Source organism: Peromyscus maniculatus, chromosome 8 (assembly GCF_049852395.1).
Source record: "Peromyscus maniculatus bairdii isolate BWxNUB_F1_BW_parent chromosome 8, HU_Pman_BW_mat_3.1, whole genome shotgun sequence".
Taxonomy (NCBI): domain Eukaryota; kingdom Metazoa; phylum Chordata; class Mammalia; order Rodentia; family Cricetidae; genus Peromyscus; species Peromyscus maniculatus.
This window is the reverse complement of record NC_134859.1, coordinates 38710331-38728231: the sequence shown is the minus strand read 5'-3', so window position 1 is coordinate 38728231 and position 17901 is coordinate 38710331. Positions and strand designations below refer to the sequence as shown.

Here is a 17901-nt window from a genome sequence, read left to right as displayed (position 1 = left end):
CCATTGCCTTTGCTTCTCTACCGCTTCAATTAGAGACGCAAACCAGTGTGCCCAGTTTTTTACACGAGTTCTGGGGGAACAGACAGACTCAGGTCCCTATATTTGCATGTGTGAGACAAGCCCTTTACTAAACCAAGCCATCTCCCTATTCTAGTTCTTAAATTTTTTCTGCAAGTTTGAACTATTGAAAAATAGGGGTCTTGCTGTGCGTGGTGGCACACACCTTTAATCCCAGCACTTGGGAGGCAGAAGCAGGTGGATCTCCGAGTTAGAGGTCAGCATGGTCTACAGAGTGAGTTTCAGGAAAGCCAAGGCTACACAGAGAAACTCTCAAACAAAATAAAACTCAAAAATAGAAACAAAAAATAGGGGTCCTTGCCAAAGACAAAATAAGTAATATGCATTAGCTTCTGCATTTTATTTATATATTTTCCTTTCTTCTTTTTTTGAAAGACTCTTGATCCCCTTGCCTCTACCTTCTCAGTGTTGGGATGATTACAGGTGTGCAACTACTACATCCAGCACACATTATATTTACCTTTACTACACACAAAGCTTATACTAAGAGACAGCTCTAAGAATTCAATACCCAAGAGAGAACTGATATGACATCAGACTCAAATGCTACTAAGTTGTTTATTTACCAACTAACAACAACATACTTATTTTGTAAACAAGGCTAGCTTAAAAAGAGGCACATGTATGTATTTTCAACTATACTTGCTCTACTTTATATGTAGAGGTTTTCAAACAAGAATGACAAAAAAATAGGAGACTAAGACAGAGAAGGGAACATGGATATTGTTGCTTTGATTGATTATCCTAAAGCTTCAGATTTACCTCACTCAGTCCTAACTTTACTTCCTGTATCTCTTTTATTTTCAATATAAAGTAAGGTTCAGAGAAGCCACAGCTGATTTCAATGCTAGCAGGAGCTCTGCCTCTTCACTGTGGACTCTATATGTCTTTGTGGCTAGTTTTGAAATTTCCTGTTCCTGTCTATCTCTAATACTGCTTGCTTTCTTTTCTTAAGAAAGCTTAAGCTTATACATTTAAGAAGAAAAGATTTGGCCAGTATAATCTGAAATAATATTGCATCAATTTGGATATTAAATGGCAGTAAGTATCCATCATTCGAATGTGTTATAACCAGCTGGAAAAGGGACTTGCTGAATCAGACATCAACATATTAGTGAAGAATTTTACATTATTCAAAAAAGTAGTTTAAAGCCCTTTTATTTTTAAAGCAAGATGAAAGATTTGAATGAAATTTTAGAATAAGTCAAGCTGGGCAGTGGCGGTGAGTGCCTTTAATCACAGTACTTGGGAGGCAGAGACAGGTGGATCTCTGAGTTCTAGGCCAGCCTTGGTCTACGAGCATGTACCAGGACAGGCAGGGCTACACAGAGAAACCCTGTCTTGAAAAACCAACCAATCAAGCAACCAATCAAGCAACCAATCAAAAATACCCACCTTGATTACAATGTGTCCTTTCCTGGTTCCACTCCGGTCTAGTTCTCGGTGCTCATGTACCATGACAATTTCTCCCTCCTCCTCAACTTTATGGGTATTTTTTTCCACATGATTTAAAATTCTCCAATAATCCTGTTGTGCTATACAGACAAACTGTCCAAGAACAACATGGGGACAGTTAATGAACCTATAGTACATAAACACATCACTATGTACCAGAGCAGAGCACAAAGGTAAAAAGTCAAGAGGCATCAGGTATTTCTTATTCAATTTGTTCAACCCTAAATGAAAATCAAGGCAAATAATTCACACACAGAGAGACCAAAGTGGAATCGTCTGAATTCTGCTGTAAAAGGAGAAGTGACCATCCACTTCTGTTAAACAGACATTATGCAAAGAAAACATGAAGCAGGAATAAGTCAGAAACAAGCAACTCACAAGTTCCTATTTCCTTCCTTCTTTGAAAATAGAAAGAGCCTGAACTTGATAATTAGGCTCTAAATGTTCAAATAAACCTACATTTTTTTGGATCATTCTCTTACAAATTTATATTTTGCTCAATTCAACAAAATTTGAGACAGATTTATAAAATCTTTCTCTTGTCAACTGTAGACTACTGAAATCCTAATTCTCCACTAAGTCTGTTTTCCTTCCAGGAAGAAAATAAAAAGTAGCTCAGTCATTTTCAGTCACAGGATGAGGGAACACTGAGAAGAGGTCAGCTTACCTGACAATCATCGACCTTGGTCCTGACGACTCCATGCATGTACTGCTTGTCCAGAGTGGGGACAATTCCAAAACTATTTCCCATGAAGAGATTTTCACTTTTCCCATCTGGATGACTAATTTCTACAGTGCCATTTAAAATGACATACCAGGAGTCAAGCTATAAAGGAAAATAAAGTTGTTAGGACCCTTTAAAAAAGACAGTTATAAGTTAACTTTGAACAATTTAGCAAAATATATAAAATACATCACTTAAAAAAGACAAAGGAAACCTAGCTCTATTATTCAGTAATTAATCATCAACACTCTGCTTTGTCTACACAAAACAACTAGTTTCTTTCACTTTCTTCTTTTAGTCACCAAAGGACTTTCAGAACTGGCCAATTTCTCTGAGGCAAAAATATTGTAATGTTTAAGAGCATAATTCTTGTTTTATTTTATGTGCACAAGTATTTGCCTACATGTATGTATGTGTACAACATGTGTGCCCTAGAAGGCCAGATAAGGGCTTCATAACCCCTGAGGCTGGACTTACAGACAAGTGTGAGCTGTCCCTTGGGTGCTGGGAACTGAGTCCCTATCCTTTTTAAAAATACCCAGTGCTCTCAACTGCTAAGTCATCTATCAGGAGCACAAATTCTTAGAATCTTAATCCAGACCCTGTCATTGAGCAGCACAGTGACTTTTACCAAGTTATTTAAGGCCTCAGTTTATTACTAAAATGACTATAAAAAGTAATGCAGAACTACTGAAGTAGATGGTCAGTTTAATACAGATCAAATACTAAGAACAGTACATAACATACAATCATTCTAATAACTTACAAAAACTATCAAAAGTCTGAATCTTAAGTCACATGTAACAAAATATCCTAAAGTTGTGCTAATATAAGAAATATTCATTTAATAGGAAGGAGATACATATTTATTTTATTTTTGGAGTGTGTGTGTGCCACAATGTGTGGAGGCTAGAGGACAAATAGTGGGAACTGGTTCTCTCCTTCTACATGTTGGTACCAGAGGTGGGATATAGGTCAGGCTTGGTGGCAAGTACCTTTACCCATGGAACCATCTTGCTGGCCTGGGAGATGATATACCTAACACATAATACATACATAGACACATATTTTAATTTTAAAGATTTAGTTTATGCGTATGAATGTTTTGCCTGTATGGATGTACATGTACCACATGTATGACTGTTGAATCCCCTGAAACTGGGGGGAATGGATGGTTGTGAGCTATCATGTAAGTGATGGGAATTGAATCTGGATCTTCTGAAAGAGCAACAAGTACTCATAACCACTGAGCTATCTCTCCAGCCCAGAGTTATATTTTTAATGGTATGCTGTGTATCAGTGAAAGAACACTTACTCTTTAGTAGCCACCCTTTATTAGACTAAACTTTCAATGCAATTTAAAGAACATCTAGGACTACCAGTTCTGAGTGGTAACTAAGTAACAAGAACAATTTTTTTGGAAAGTCTATTTTTTTTTGTTACCAAACTACAAAACACGATAGGATTTATAGATTACATATAAATTATTGAGAGCGAGACTGTCTTTTCCCAACATATTCCTATGTTTACAGAAGTACCTGGCAGGAAGCTGACAAACAATATATTTTTGTTGTTGTTGTTTGTCTTTTTGAAACGAAGTCTTTATGTAGCCTTGGCTGTCCTGGAACTTGTTATATAGACCAGGCTAGCCTTGAACACAGAGATCTATCAGTCTGCCTCCCTAAGTACTGGGGTTAAAGGTGAGTACCTTGCCCAACCAGACAATACATTTTTGCTAATAGAACTGTAGAGTTAGAGAACATAAAAACCTGTAGAAAAGAAAAGCTGCTTAAAATCCTATTGTGTACAGAGCTTTTATTTATCGTTTGTGCACACACATATATATATATACATATATATACACACACATGTGTATACACACACACATATAAAATTTTAAGATGCTGAAATATATTTAGATTATTCTGCGTCTGAGTGTATGTATTTTTACATGTAGGTAGATGTGTCTGTGCATGTGGAGACCAGAGGTAAACCTCAGGTGCTGTCTACCCTGGTTTATTTTTGCTTGTGTATGTGTGGGGACATGTACACGTATGTGCTGGCTGCCATGTGTGAACATACTCATTTGGAGGCCAGAGGACAACCCAGGCTGTCTTTCTGCAGATACCATCCATACCTAATTCTTTTAGAAAGGGTCTCTTAGGCATAGAGCTTGCCAAGCAGGTTGGCCAACGAGCCCCAGGGACCTTTAGGTCTCCACCTCCTCAGTGTTAGGTTTACAGGTGCATGTCATCATATCCAGCTTTTGTTGGAGTTTCTGGGGACCAAACTGGGGTCTTCACACTTGGTGGCAAATAATTCGCCAACTGAGCTATTTCTCCAGTGCCTTTAAAAACAAAAACAAACTACACTCATCTGTCTCCTCCAACTTCCTGGGGATATATATTCTCCTCATTAGATGTACGAACAAAACATATAAATAAGGCTGGAGAAGACCTCTGCCCCTGAAAGAATTCCAAGCAATTTAAGAAAAGAGTGTGAGGGTGTGGAGTACACAGCTCAGTGGGACATCACTTGTCCAGTATACTGGCTGGATCCCCAACACCACAAAGAATGACTGAGAATGCACTAATCTTTTATCCCATGGTTATATGTTTATTTGGTTAGCTATTGCTTGTTCTTAAACTGTATGATGGCATACTCAGTTCTTTCTATTACAAATATGTAATGAGCATTTTTAGATATAACTCTTGAGATTTTTTTTTATTATGTTCTAAGGAGAGACACCAATTAAGTAGAATAACAGGTTAGAGACTGTCAATACAGTACAGCTCATATCAAGAATTTCTAAATGAATTTTCTGAAATGTTAAAACAATTTACTAATAGTAAACATTGGTAATTCACTTCTCAGCATCAATCTTATAGTAGTGTTTTCCAGTCCCACTACAGCAGGGGTTCTCAACCCATAGGCTGCAACCTTTTCACAAGGGTTCCCTCAGAACCTCAGAAAACACATCTATTTACATTACAATTCGTAACAGTAGCAAAATTAGTTCTGAAGTAGCAATGAACATAATTTTATGGTTGGAGGTCACTACAACATGGGGAACTGTATTAAAGGATGGCAGCATTAGGAAGGTTGAGGATCACTGCACTACAGCCTTGTTACATCCCTAGGAGGGAGGCATAAACACCAACATTGCCCCTCCCTCTTTCAATTCTTATCACAGACAATGAACAGCAGAGTGAATAAATACTTGACCAACATTTTCAACAATAACATATTACATTTACATATAGAAAGCAAAAACAAAGAAGAATTTTTTTTTTTTGGTTTTTCGAGACAGGGTTTCTCTATGTAGCTTTGCACCTTTCCTGGAACTCACTTGGTAGCCCAGGCTGGCCTCGAACTCACAGAGATCCACCTGCCTCTGCCTCCCAAGTGCTGGGATTAAAGGCGTGAGCCACCACCGCCCGGCCAATGAAGAATTTTTTAAGGAGTATTATTATCTAAATTTAATATTTTAAAAATTGGTTCAATTATCGATTGAATACCTATTTTGCATAAGTCCACTGCTGGGAAACCAACAGTTAAAAAAATGTAAAAGAAACAAAACAAAACACACACAAAAAAACCAATAATAAAAAACCCAACAACAACAAAAACAACTTATCTCTTCAAAAATTTACTACCAACAAGTGGTGCTGGCACATGTCTTTAATCCTGGCACTTGGAAGGTAGAGGCAGGCAGATCTCTGTGAGTTTAAGGCCAGCCTGGTCTACAGAGTGAGATCCAGGACAGCTAGGGCTACACAGAGAAACCATGCCTTGAAAAACCAAAAAATAAAAAACCAAACAAAAATCCAAACAACAAAAAAACCCAAACCAACCCACCAAACAATAACAACAAAAACCTACCTTGAGTCAGTATTCACTGAAAATACTTTAAACTCAAAATCTTGAGTTTATACAAGTTTTATACAAGCCTAAAGAAATTAATGATTTATTTGCCTACCTACCTCTTGCCCATCTTCAAGAATAACAGCCCCAGCCTGCTCTACTACTTCAAAAATCATGACAGAGCAGAGCTCTCTTCTTACAGACATGGTCATGTTTGCAAAGGCAGGGAGCTGGTGCATGAACTCAAGCAACTGTTCTATAAGAAAACAGAAATTCTAGCATAAAGATCAAGGACACTACTTTAACATACAACAAATTTTATAATTCAGTGTTCTATTAGGAATCTACTTAGGAACTTACATTGCTAAAGTAAGAACATCAAGACAGATCACGTCACAACCATTAATATAAAAGAAACCAAAACAACCAAACCAAATAGGGGCTGGAGAGGCAGCTCAGTGGTTAGGAGCACCAGCTGTTCTTCCAGGGAACCTGTGTTCAATTCACAGAACTTACATGGTGGCTCACAATCATCTGTAATTCCAGTTCTGGAAGATCTGACACTCCCTTATTGATCTCCATAGCACTGCATACACATGTTGCACAGATATACATGCAGGTAAAATAAGCATCATATTAAAAAATAATTTTAAAACCCAGTTATTTAGAAGGTTATATGTGTGCACATACACAGAGATAGACTGTATGCATATTTATCCTCACATTATAAATACAGGCATATTGAAAGATATCATCATTCAGAACACTCAGAGAACCAGGAAACCACACAGGTTCAAATGAAGCTGTAACATCTGTGATTTGCCTAGCTGGAGATGGCACGTGATTGGTGGTGCAGTTTAGTGCTACTCTGATTTGCAAAAACCCTTTTGTCTAGAATGTTCTTTTTCTTAATTCTACTGGTAAATGTTAGTTGGTAACTTAGGAATAACTAAAGTGAATTGTACCTTAAGATTTATCACATCAACTACTTAACTTCTTACTAAATGCTTATGGGTTTCTGAAGCTATTTTTTAGTAAAAACATATGGTTAATAAAGATAAATATAAGGAAACACACATATATTTGCAGTTAAGTTAAACAAGCTTCAACAGAAATGATCACTCAAGAATCTCACATGTAATCAGAATGAAATAAACTTCAATTTTAAAACTTCATGAAACTAACATAGTGTCTATGCAGACATTTTCAGCATGAGTCTAAACAGTGGTTATTTAATAATACTCTATCTTTATAATGGTCATGAATGCTCAAATATTTGATTATTTATATCAATCAAATATACTGATGAAGTTATGATTTTTTTTACTAGCATTGACTTGTAATGTTAACAGCAATGATTATAAAAAGAAAATCTAAAATCTTAACTGAACAACAGCAATATGTAATTGACACTAAGTAAACTTAATTCCTTAAAGACACATCAACATCTTCAGAATTCAAATTTTCAATTAAAATAGATTAACTAGTTTTGTAAGAAATATGTAAAAAGTTTTATCTGTAGTTTTAACACACACACACACACACACACACACACACACACACACACACACACACACACAAAGGTAACACAAATATATTTGAAATTGATTTAAAAACTACTTCATAGACTCTAGGCACAATTCCAGTGAGCTTTAAATGTCTTATGAACATAAAGGGAAAAATCAGTATCATGAAATTCATGGTTATATTTTATAAACACAGCAAGTCTTAACAGTGGTTCTCAATGATCTGCCATCTTGATATCAATGTCCAGGTATAGTCTTTCACAAACATTGTCTCAGTTTTGCATGGTGTAATGGCTGTGGCAGACGTGATGATGGTCATAAAGGACACTGGGGCAGACTCACCCTTGAATTACCCACACTAGAGGAGATCTACTTCCACATTGTTAGGGTGAACAGACAGGCTACAAAAGACTACATAACAAGCCGGGTGTTGGTGGCGCATGCCTTTAATCCCAGCACTCGGGAGGCAGAGGCAGGCGGATCTCTGTGAGTTCAAGGCCAGCCTGGGCTACCAAGTGAGTTCCAGGAAAGGCACAAAGCTACACAGAGAAACCCTGTCTTGAAAAAACCAACCAACCAAAAAAAAAAAAAAAAAAAAAAAAAAAAAAGACTACATATCATAGAACTAAGGTCTTGTGCCAGAAGCCTTGTGAGTAGGTCATCTTGGACACATTCTCATGCACTCTAGTGAAGCCTCAGATGACTGAAGTATGTATATACATTCTGACTATGAAATAATAAATGTATATTGTTTTAAGAAGTTAAGCGTTGGTATAGTATGTTATGTGGCAACAGACTATTCTGCATATAAGGTTAAAAATGCTTATGTGAAGCCGGGCGGTGGTGGTGCACGCCTTTAATCCCAGCACTCGGGAGGCAGAGGCAGGCGGATCTTTGTGAGTTCGAGGCCAGCCTGGGCTACCAAGTGAGTTCCAGGAAAGGCGCAAAGCTACACAGAGAAACCCTGTCTCGAAAAACCAAAAAAAAAAAAAAAATGCTTATGTGAATGTATGATTTCTTTATTTTTATTTTTTATTTATTCATTTATTTATTTACTGATTTTTCCATGGAGTCCTGGTTGGAACCAGGCCTTGAACACAGATATATTTCTTACCAACATCATCATCAGTTTTGTCTGCAGGTTCCTTTTCAAGACACTCTCGAACAAGATCTCTACCCTGAAGTGGATCTGTTCGATCAATCTCCTCTTCCTCATCCTCTTCATCCTCAGAATCAACAGGTCCTTCTGGAAGACGTGTTAAGTCTACATCTCCTACTTCACTTTCTGTAGCCTACAGAAAGAAATTTCAATGAATCATTTCCTGCTAAAAATATTATACATCACACTGTAAATTGGCCAAAATGGCCTATTCAGCAACAATGGAAAGATACTTATTTATAAAACTTTGTTCTACCTAAAATGCAGGCCTATCTTTCTTCTGTGTTATCTACATGATAAGTCAGATCCAGTTAAGTATAAGACACAAACATTAAATGTATTAGTAACTGTTCTCTAATAAACATTTGCTTTTCCTAAAGCAAAGCTTTCTAAAACAGATGAACCAGTACCTTGTTAATACATGCTGCTTATTGTGAAAAATGTTATTCTTTCATCATAAAGATACTAAGTCTGGTAGGACAGGCAATCATGGAGATTAAGAGAGCAGGAGTTTGAGAAGAGGCACAATAGTATTACAAAGTACTAACATTGACATAAAAACCAAAAAAACATTACCACTTTCTAATATATTACTGAGCCTTAAAAACATTGCAAAGAACAAAGATTATTCAAAGTAATTTCTAAAATCAACCTAACAACCACAACTTTGGAAACATCAATGTTGAATATCTTAGGAAGTAACAGGTTTTAAGAGCTGTCATTCACAGAAAATGAAGATATCTTTTATTTATTTATTTTTTTTGTTTTTTGTTTTTGTTTTTTTTTTTTTGGTTTTTCGAGACAGGGTTTCTCTGCGTAGCTTTGCGCAAGATATCTTTTAAAAGTAAAAACTGATTAGGTACTACTTTTGAATATTAGAGCAGTCACAGAAAACAAGTTGAGCACAAGAATTCCATAAAAATAAATATAAGTATTCAGGCTGGGTGGTGGTGGCGGCGGCGGCGGCGGCGGCGGCGCACGCCTTTAATCCCAGCACTTGGGAGGCAGAGCCAAGCGGATCTCTGTGAGTTTGAGGGCAGCCTGGTCTACAAAGTGAGTTCCAGGAAAGGTGCAAAGCTATGCAGAGAAACCATGTCTCGAAAAACCAAAATAAATAAATAAATAAATAAATAAATAAATAAATAAAAAGTATTCAAAGATGAGTACTAGTGAAGGTTATGACAGGCTCACCTAAGATCTTACATTGCTCCTGTCCTCTTTCACAGCCATTTATTCTCTATATTAACCTCCCCCTCCCCAGGGAACATGACCAAAGAGGGGGCAGAAGGAATGTAGAGCCAGACAACGGGGAGGAGTGGTCTGATATACTTCCTTTGTATATAACATGTTGCACCCATGAACTCACATCAATGGTGGTTACCTGCTATACAAGATCAAAGCACTTAAAATATCCAGTATAACGTGGTATTCTTACTTAGAAAAGTACTTTGGAATAAAATTAAAAGTCAGTATAAAGGAAAATAGTCCAGCGTGGAATGGGGAGTTGCTCCTAAGGTCCTACCCATAGCTGAGGAGCTATAAGGTAGGGGGAGAGGGAGTCACTTTTCTGAGGGGTAGCCACTGGCAGGTTCCTTGTATTGCAGTAGATAATCTCACAACCTTGTACACATGGGTAGCACTAATAATGCTCAAGCTCAGGACATATGGATGTGTGTGTGTGTGTGTGCATACGAATTTTTTTTTCCCCCAAAAGAGGAAGAGACATACTGGAGGGAAAGCCATGGAGAAGTGGGAGGAGGGGTTGGAGGACAGTTAAATAAGGTGAATTGTGACCATCAATGAAAGTTTCAGAGTAAAAAATATGAACAAAATTAAAAACAAATAGGAAGAGAAGAGGCAGGGAAATGGGAAGGAGAATTCTGAGTAAGAAAAGCAGAGCCAGAAAGAGGAATAAAGCAGCAGAAATACAACATACCAGACAGAAAGAGAGTACCAGCAACAGTATCAGAGAGCAAGATGTAGGAAAAATAGGCAAACCACAGGGTGTGCGTGCCAAATGACCAGAGACAGATAGGACAGGAAGCCCTATCTGCGAGTACAAACTCTGCTGTCAGAAATCTTTCCACTTTGTCTGTGGGTCAGCACATTATTCTTTGGCCTTTGTTCCTTTGTTAATTCAAGTTAGGGCTCTGCTAACAACTCAGTCTTGTTTTATGCACAATTTACACTGCTTCTGGATTCCCACAAACCTTTAAGTGGTTAATAATCCACATTAAAAACACAACTTGAAACCTTTTAAGACTAGAACAGCTGGCTTTAACAGTCTGCTGCTATGGTCTAGACCCAGTTACCCTCTTTTCCTTTTTGAGACAGGATTTCATGTTCCCAGATGAGCCTCGAACTCAAGACTTGTATCCAAGAATGCCCTTAAATTTCTGATCTTCTTGCTGCCATTAGGGATTATAGACAGATATGTGCTACTATGCTCAGTTTATGAAGTATTGAGATTGAAACCAACATGTTAGGTAAGCACTCTAACTGAGCTACATCCCCAGATCTCTCTCTCTTTCAACAGTGGTAAGGATCAAATACAGGGCCACCCAAGGCTCTTCTAGCTGAGGTATACCCTCAGATCCTAAAAATTGTTTTCATTCACTTATTTTTATTATATGTGCATGAGTGTTTTGGCTGCATGTATTGTAAGTGAACTGCATGCATGACTGGTGTTCTCAGAGGCCAGAAGGTGGTACCAGATTCCCTGGCACTGGAGATAGTGATGGTTATGAACTGTTATATGGGAGCTGGGAACCAAAACAAGTGCTCTTAACAATGGAGCCATCTCTCTAACACCCTAACAGTTTTCTTTCTTTCTTTCTGTTTTTTTTTTTTTTTTTTTTTGAGACAGGGCTTCTCTGTGTAACCTTTCTGTCCTGGAACTCACTTTATACACCATGCTGGCCTCAGACTTACCTAAAAAGTCTTAATAGAAAGAAATCTTAACTTCAAGATGATAGTATTCGGAGGTGGGGTTTTTGGGCTGCCATAAATTCATAAAGTTATTGGAACCCTCACAAATGGGTAAGTACCCTAATGAAAGACCAGAGGGAGTTCATCCAACCTTTCCTCCACATGAACAAACAGATAGATAATGTCATCTATGGATCAGAAAGAGGTCTTTTGCAGTATACCAAGTCTGTCAGCACCTTAATCTGGAACTTCAGCTTCCAAAACTATGAAAAGAGAATTTCTACTCTTTGTAAGCTACCCAGTGCATGACATTTTATTATACCAGCTTGAATAGACTATACTGCTTCACAAAGAGGAAATCCTACTGTGTGACTACCAAGCACTTGTAAAGCAAAAATAAGGACTCTTGTTAAGAAAGCATACACTATAAAATGAACAGATGAATAAATTTAACTGGATATGGTGGCTCAGGCCCACAATCCAACATATGATAAACTGAGTCCATGAGTTCTCTAGACCAACCCAGGGTATAGAGAGGGCTGGGGTGAGGTGGGAAAGTGGCACAGTAAACAGAGTAAATATGAAGATTCAAACAGAAAAGATTGGCAATGGGCAACAAAAATAAACAGAATCATGGGGACTAGGATGATAATATCAAGAGATGGAAGAAGAATGCGGAATCATTTTTGTAGGATAGTTAGCAAATTGAGCCCTAGGAGGCAGATCCTCTAAACAGATTAAGCACAAGGGAAGACACAGCAGGGGTCTAGTAGGACAAGTATGAGCTGATTTTTGTGATGAGCTAGCAGTCACCAAATAAATCACCAGAGAATATCCTTTTCCTGTTTGCAGCCAGATAACCATGAAGCTACAGTAAGAGGGGCTGTAAATTGTAATAAAAATGCTATACAAACTTATGAAAACCACATTTTTAAGCTGAGGTTTAAGTGTTAAGCCAGAACCTCATACTTTCAATGCTTTTCCTTTCAGCATTATCAGGTCCAGGGTTTCATTTAACCCTTTTCAGGGAACATTCAGCTTTGGTATATTCATAGATTTAACAAGTACTCATTGAAAGGCAGCCTTTGGTCCAGTACTAACCTTTCTTACCTGTTTTATTCCCTAGGCGCTATTGGAAACACACATGCACACATGCAGGTAAACGCAATTTTTCTAAATATTTCTTATCCTATACATGGTTTCTTATTAAAATTGCAGGTCTAGAAATTGTTATATTTTTTGAGGTCTACTTTATCATTCTATTTTAATTCTGTTCTAGTTTCTTTTACTATTATTTCTTTAATCATTTACCACACATTTACAAATTATCATTTAAGTTTATTCAAGACATAAAATATAAGAATTCATGTCTACTTTTATCTTGTTGGCTTGTTTTGCTTTATTTTATGGTGTGTGATGAACAGTTTAACTGTCAGCTTTACACAATCTAGAATCACATGGGAAGGATTTTAGTGAGGGACTGTCTAGATCAGTTTGGCCTGTGGGCACGTCTCTGATTCCGCTGAGGTGAGAAGACCTGACCAGGGGATTCTGACTGGGTAAGAGTAGAGAAAGGAAGCTGAGCACAAGCATGCAGCCATTAAGTCAGCGTTCTTTGCTCCTGGCTATAGATGAAATGTGACTAGTTGCTTTCCCACAATGATGGACTGTAAACCTGGCCTTGTAAGCAAACATACCATTTCCCCTAAGTTGCTTTTGTCAAGATAAGATGTTTCTAGTTCTAGGAAATTGCCTTAATTAAAAGCTAGCTGTAAGTAAGGATCTGAGATTTTCTACCTTAACTGGCCACTCTTAAAAGATCTTAGTCGGGCAGTGGTGGCGCACACCTTTAATCTCAGCACTCGGGAGGCAGAGGCAGGTGGATCTTTGTGAGTTCGAGGCCAGCCTGGTTCCAGGAAAGGCGCAAAGCTACACAGAGAAATCCTGTCTCGAAAAAAGAAAAAGGAAAAAAAAAAAAATCTTATCTTACATCTCAGCATTTTGGGTTTAATATGACCACAATTTTCTTCTTGACATTTTTGAGTCCTGTTTTGTTTCCGGAATTTCAATTTAAATGTCTGTTATCTTTTTACTTGTTCACTCTCTCTATTTACTAAAACTTAACCTCTGTCTTACTGGGTAATTCACAAATGCACACTCCCTTATTTAGTTGAATAGATTCTATTTAACATAACATTTTGAAAATGTAAAACAGTAAGTGTAGAACAGACTGGTTTTTCACAGGGATAGGGATCAGAAGAGGAACTGACTACAAACAAGTGTAAAATGCTTTGAGACCCGATGCCAATTTACCCTATCTACCTTCCCATAAAGAAGGTAAATTTTGTTACATGTAAATAATGCATTAATGACCATGAAACATATGCACACACGAATAATGATATAGGAAGCAGAATTTATGACATGGTACTGAACTCAGTAACTAAGGAAACATAAAAATTAACGTTCGAATTTCTGGATTATGAAGTATGTTCTTCAATACTCTGTAACATGAAGGATAACTGGCAAGACATTTACCTACATTCTCTCTAATTGTAAAGAAAATAGCAAAAAGGTAATTCAAACTGCAGACTGTTATTGATGAAGGAAGATGCATGGAAGGGTGCAAGCAAGGCAGCCACACAGAGGGAATCATCCTACAATACAAGACTCCCAACTATCACTAGTAGGTAGGTGACTGAAGAAGCTACCATCAGTGCAGTATCTTAGACCCTCTTCTAGCATCTTTGGAGAAATACCAGCTGCACACACAGTCCATTCTCCAGCACATAGCAAAGCACTTACTTGAATAAAAATATGTTCATTTTCATTCTTTCTGTTACAACTATTCAGGGCTTTGCTTCTTGCCTCAAAAAAGGCAATCATTTCTCTCCTAGAAATGGAATCCCCCAGCAGGATCAGGTACCTATAGTTTGCCAGTGCCACATCTTGCTTACTGTCTCTCTCAGCAAGGCATACATAACCAATTATTTTGAGAGAAACCTACAGCCACAACACTTCATTTGGTTGTTTTAGAGCCAGTCTTCCTCAGGATTCCTTTATGAAACAACACAGAAGCAGAAAAAACCACAACTCTAACTTGATTCCTAGATGCAGCAACACCTCTAGTTCTTCTACAATGTACTTCCTTTCAAGAAGTAGAATGGATTAACCCAACAATTACTAAAGAAATGGAGTGAGTAGCTAAGAGTTATGAATTATTTTGATTTTATTTGTTGAGATTCCTTATAGTATTTTTATAAAATAGAAAGGGTAAATTTCTAGTTTATAAATATTATAAAAAGAAGCCGGGCGTGGTGGCGCACGCCTTTAATCCCAGCACTCGGGAGGCAGAGGCAGGTGGATCTTTGTGAGTTCGAGGCCAGCCTGGGCTACCAAGTGAGCTCCAGGAAAGGCGCAAAGCTACACAGAGAAAACCTGTCTCGAAAAAACCAAAAAAAAAAAAAAAAAAAAAAAAAAATTATAAAAAGGCAAATAGGAAGTCAGAGATGGTCCTAGTATCTTTTCGCCAAGAAAGCTGTATACTGACCTAAAATTGCAAGCTTTTTTTCTATTTTCCATTTGCCTACAAATTCCTCTTCATAGAAAGAAGCTATTTTCTTAAAATATTTGAATCTGAGAAACTAAGTAGAAACTTAATGTAAATATTTTCTTCAGAAAAAAAATGACTATAATTTTGCTTTTTACTGCATGGTAGCCACTATCTATATATCTGTATACCTATATCTATCTATATCTATCTCTCCATCTATATATATGGCTATTGGGGCACTGAAGTATGACCAGTCAGAACTGAGATGGGCTGTTTAAATTTAAACTAAGCATGAAAAATAAATGCAAAGAAACTCATTTACAATATTAAAATACTGCTTAAATGTCAAAATGACATTTAGAAATACTATGTTAAATAAAATATATCAACAAAGTTAATTTCATGTTTCCTTTTATATGAGTACTGAAATTTTAAATTAAATATGTAGCTCACCTTGGCTCGGTCTGGGAGGGGGGAATGGTCCTGCCTGGACTGAGTCTACCAGGTCAACCCCGGTCCTCGGGGGAGACCTTGATCTGGAGGAGGTGGGAATGGGGGGTGGGCTGGGGGGAGGGGTGGGGGAGAGGGGAAGAACAGGGGATTCTGTGGCTATTATGTTGAACTGAATGGTGTTGTAAAATAATAATAATAATAATAATAATAATAATAATAAAAAAACCAAAAAAAAAATATGTAGCTCACATTAAATGTCTACTTGTCAGCCCAGAAATAAAAAAATATATCTGAATTATTGACTAACCCAACCATCAACACCAAATCTCTGGTTATTTACTCTCACTGGGCTTCAGGCTATAAGGCCTTACACCTAGGAATCTGCCCTAGACATTGGACACTAAAGATAGAATCACAGCCCAACATGAGGACTTAACAAATCAGTACTGGCCCAAACCAAATTTAGATTTAATCCAGTAGGACTGTTCGAGGATTATCTTAGTCTGTAATCCTTTCCAGAACCCTCTTTTTATTACAAGGGTCACTGGAAAAAAGAAAGAAAGACAAGAAATCTCATTTAGCTTGGAATTTTTTTCTATTCAGTTTTTTGTTTGTTTTTTGAGACAGGGTTTTTCTGTGTAATAGCCCTGGAACTCACTCTGTAGCCCAGGCTGGCCTGGAACTTACAGAGATCTGCCTGCCTCTGCCTCCCGAGTGCTGGGATTAAAGGTGTGTGCCACCACCGCCCAACTTCTGGTTCAGTTTTAAAAATGGAGAAGTTCATAATTACATCCCCTATTTAACTTTCTATTTAATTAATGTTACAGAGGATAGAAGTTTGATGGTGCAAAAGCAATTCTTACTTTTCTTCATAAATTTTACTTCTACGATTATAAAAATCAGGCCTTCCACAGGTGTAAACTGTTGTTTCAACTCTTCTTTAAACCCAGGCATGATGGCTGAAATCTCAATTCTCAGGAGGCTGAAGCAGGGAAGACTAAAATTTTCAGGCCAGCCTGAGTTACAGGGCAATATCCTGTTTCACAAAAACACACAGACTTTTCCCGTCTATATCTTATGCATTCTGTATCATATGGATTCAAATGGATAAAAGAAAAGGAAAAATCCCATCGTCATTACTGTTGGAATATACTCAAATGACAGATTGCTTCTTTAATCAGGCTGATGAATCTGAGACAGAATATAAAGCATACTTTGATGAAACCTTATACTTGAATTTCACACTTGAATTAAAAGATAGATGATCATCTAGCTCAGTGGTTCTCAACCTTCCTTATGCTTTAATACAGGCCCTCATGTTGTGGTAACATAACACCCAACCATAAAATTATTCATTGCTACTTCATAACTGTCATTTTGTTATTGTTATGAATCGTAATGCAAGTATCTGTGTTTTCCGAAGGTCTTAGGCGACCCTGTGAAAGTCATTTGAACCCCCAAATGGGCCACAACCTACATGTTGAGAACAACTGATCTAGAGGATAAGCAGAGGGTATTTTGCAGCATTAAAAAAGTCTGTATGCATAGCACCCAGCCTAAGGTATTACCTGGTAGATATCGGATAAACTGCTGCTCCCAGAGTCACTGGCAATGCTACAGCCAGACTGACTAGAAGACACATGAGTCACCTGTGGATGAGGGTTGTCTGTGAGGTGCATCTTGGTAAGATCAGCTGGAAGCTGAAGGAAAAAGGAACTTGAGTTATTTTGAATGCCAAGCTTTACCTATTAGAGAGTTCTTGACATAATGGAACTTTACAGCACACTTTTATGTACACTGTTCAGAACTCAAGAATAGAAATCCTTCATTTTTAGTAAAGTTTTTTGGAAATAGTAAGACCCAAACACACTTTCTTAAACTGATAGATAATTTTAATAGAGGCAAGCCCACTGAACAATTTTCTAAAGAGACTACCATTACTAACTATAATTTAGGAGACAGTCAACTTCTTTGTTCAACCAAATAATAGTATCAGCTGCAGGCTGGAAAGACAGCTCAGTGGTTAAAAGGTCTTCCAGTGGACTTGAGTATGATTCCCAGCATCACATGGCAGTTTACAACAGGCATAACTCCAGTACCAGGAGATTTGAAATCCTCTTCTGGCCTCTATGAGTACTACACACATATGGCAAAACATCCA

The 17901-nt window shown here is 37.5% G+C and overlaps 1 protein-coding gene across 13 annotated transcripts in view; it reads right to left on the bottom strand.

Annotated features, from left to right (window-relative positions):
- The window catches only part of Rapgef6 (Rap guanine nucleotide exchange factor 6), a 176904-nt gene that overhangs the window by 77427 nt on the left and 81576 nt on the right, over positions 1 to 17901 (bottom strand). For all 13 annotated transcript variants that reach the window (XM_006984863.4, XM_076578398.1, XM_016003473.3 and 10 more), the window contains 5 exons: positions 17309 to 17440; positions 8762 to 8939; positions 6241 to 6377; positions 2201 to 2359; positions 1474 to 1626 (listed from right to left, as the gene is read on the bottom strand). In XM_006984863.4, coding sequence (XP_006984925.1) covers positions 1474 to 1626; positions 2201 to 2359; positions 6241 to 6377; positions 8762 to 8939; positions 17309 to 17440 — 759 coding nt within the window. The remainder of the gene's footprint in view (positions 1 to 1473; positions 1627 to 2200; positions 2360 to 6240; positions 6378 to 8761; positions 8940 to 17308; positions 17441 to 17901) is intronic.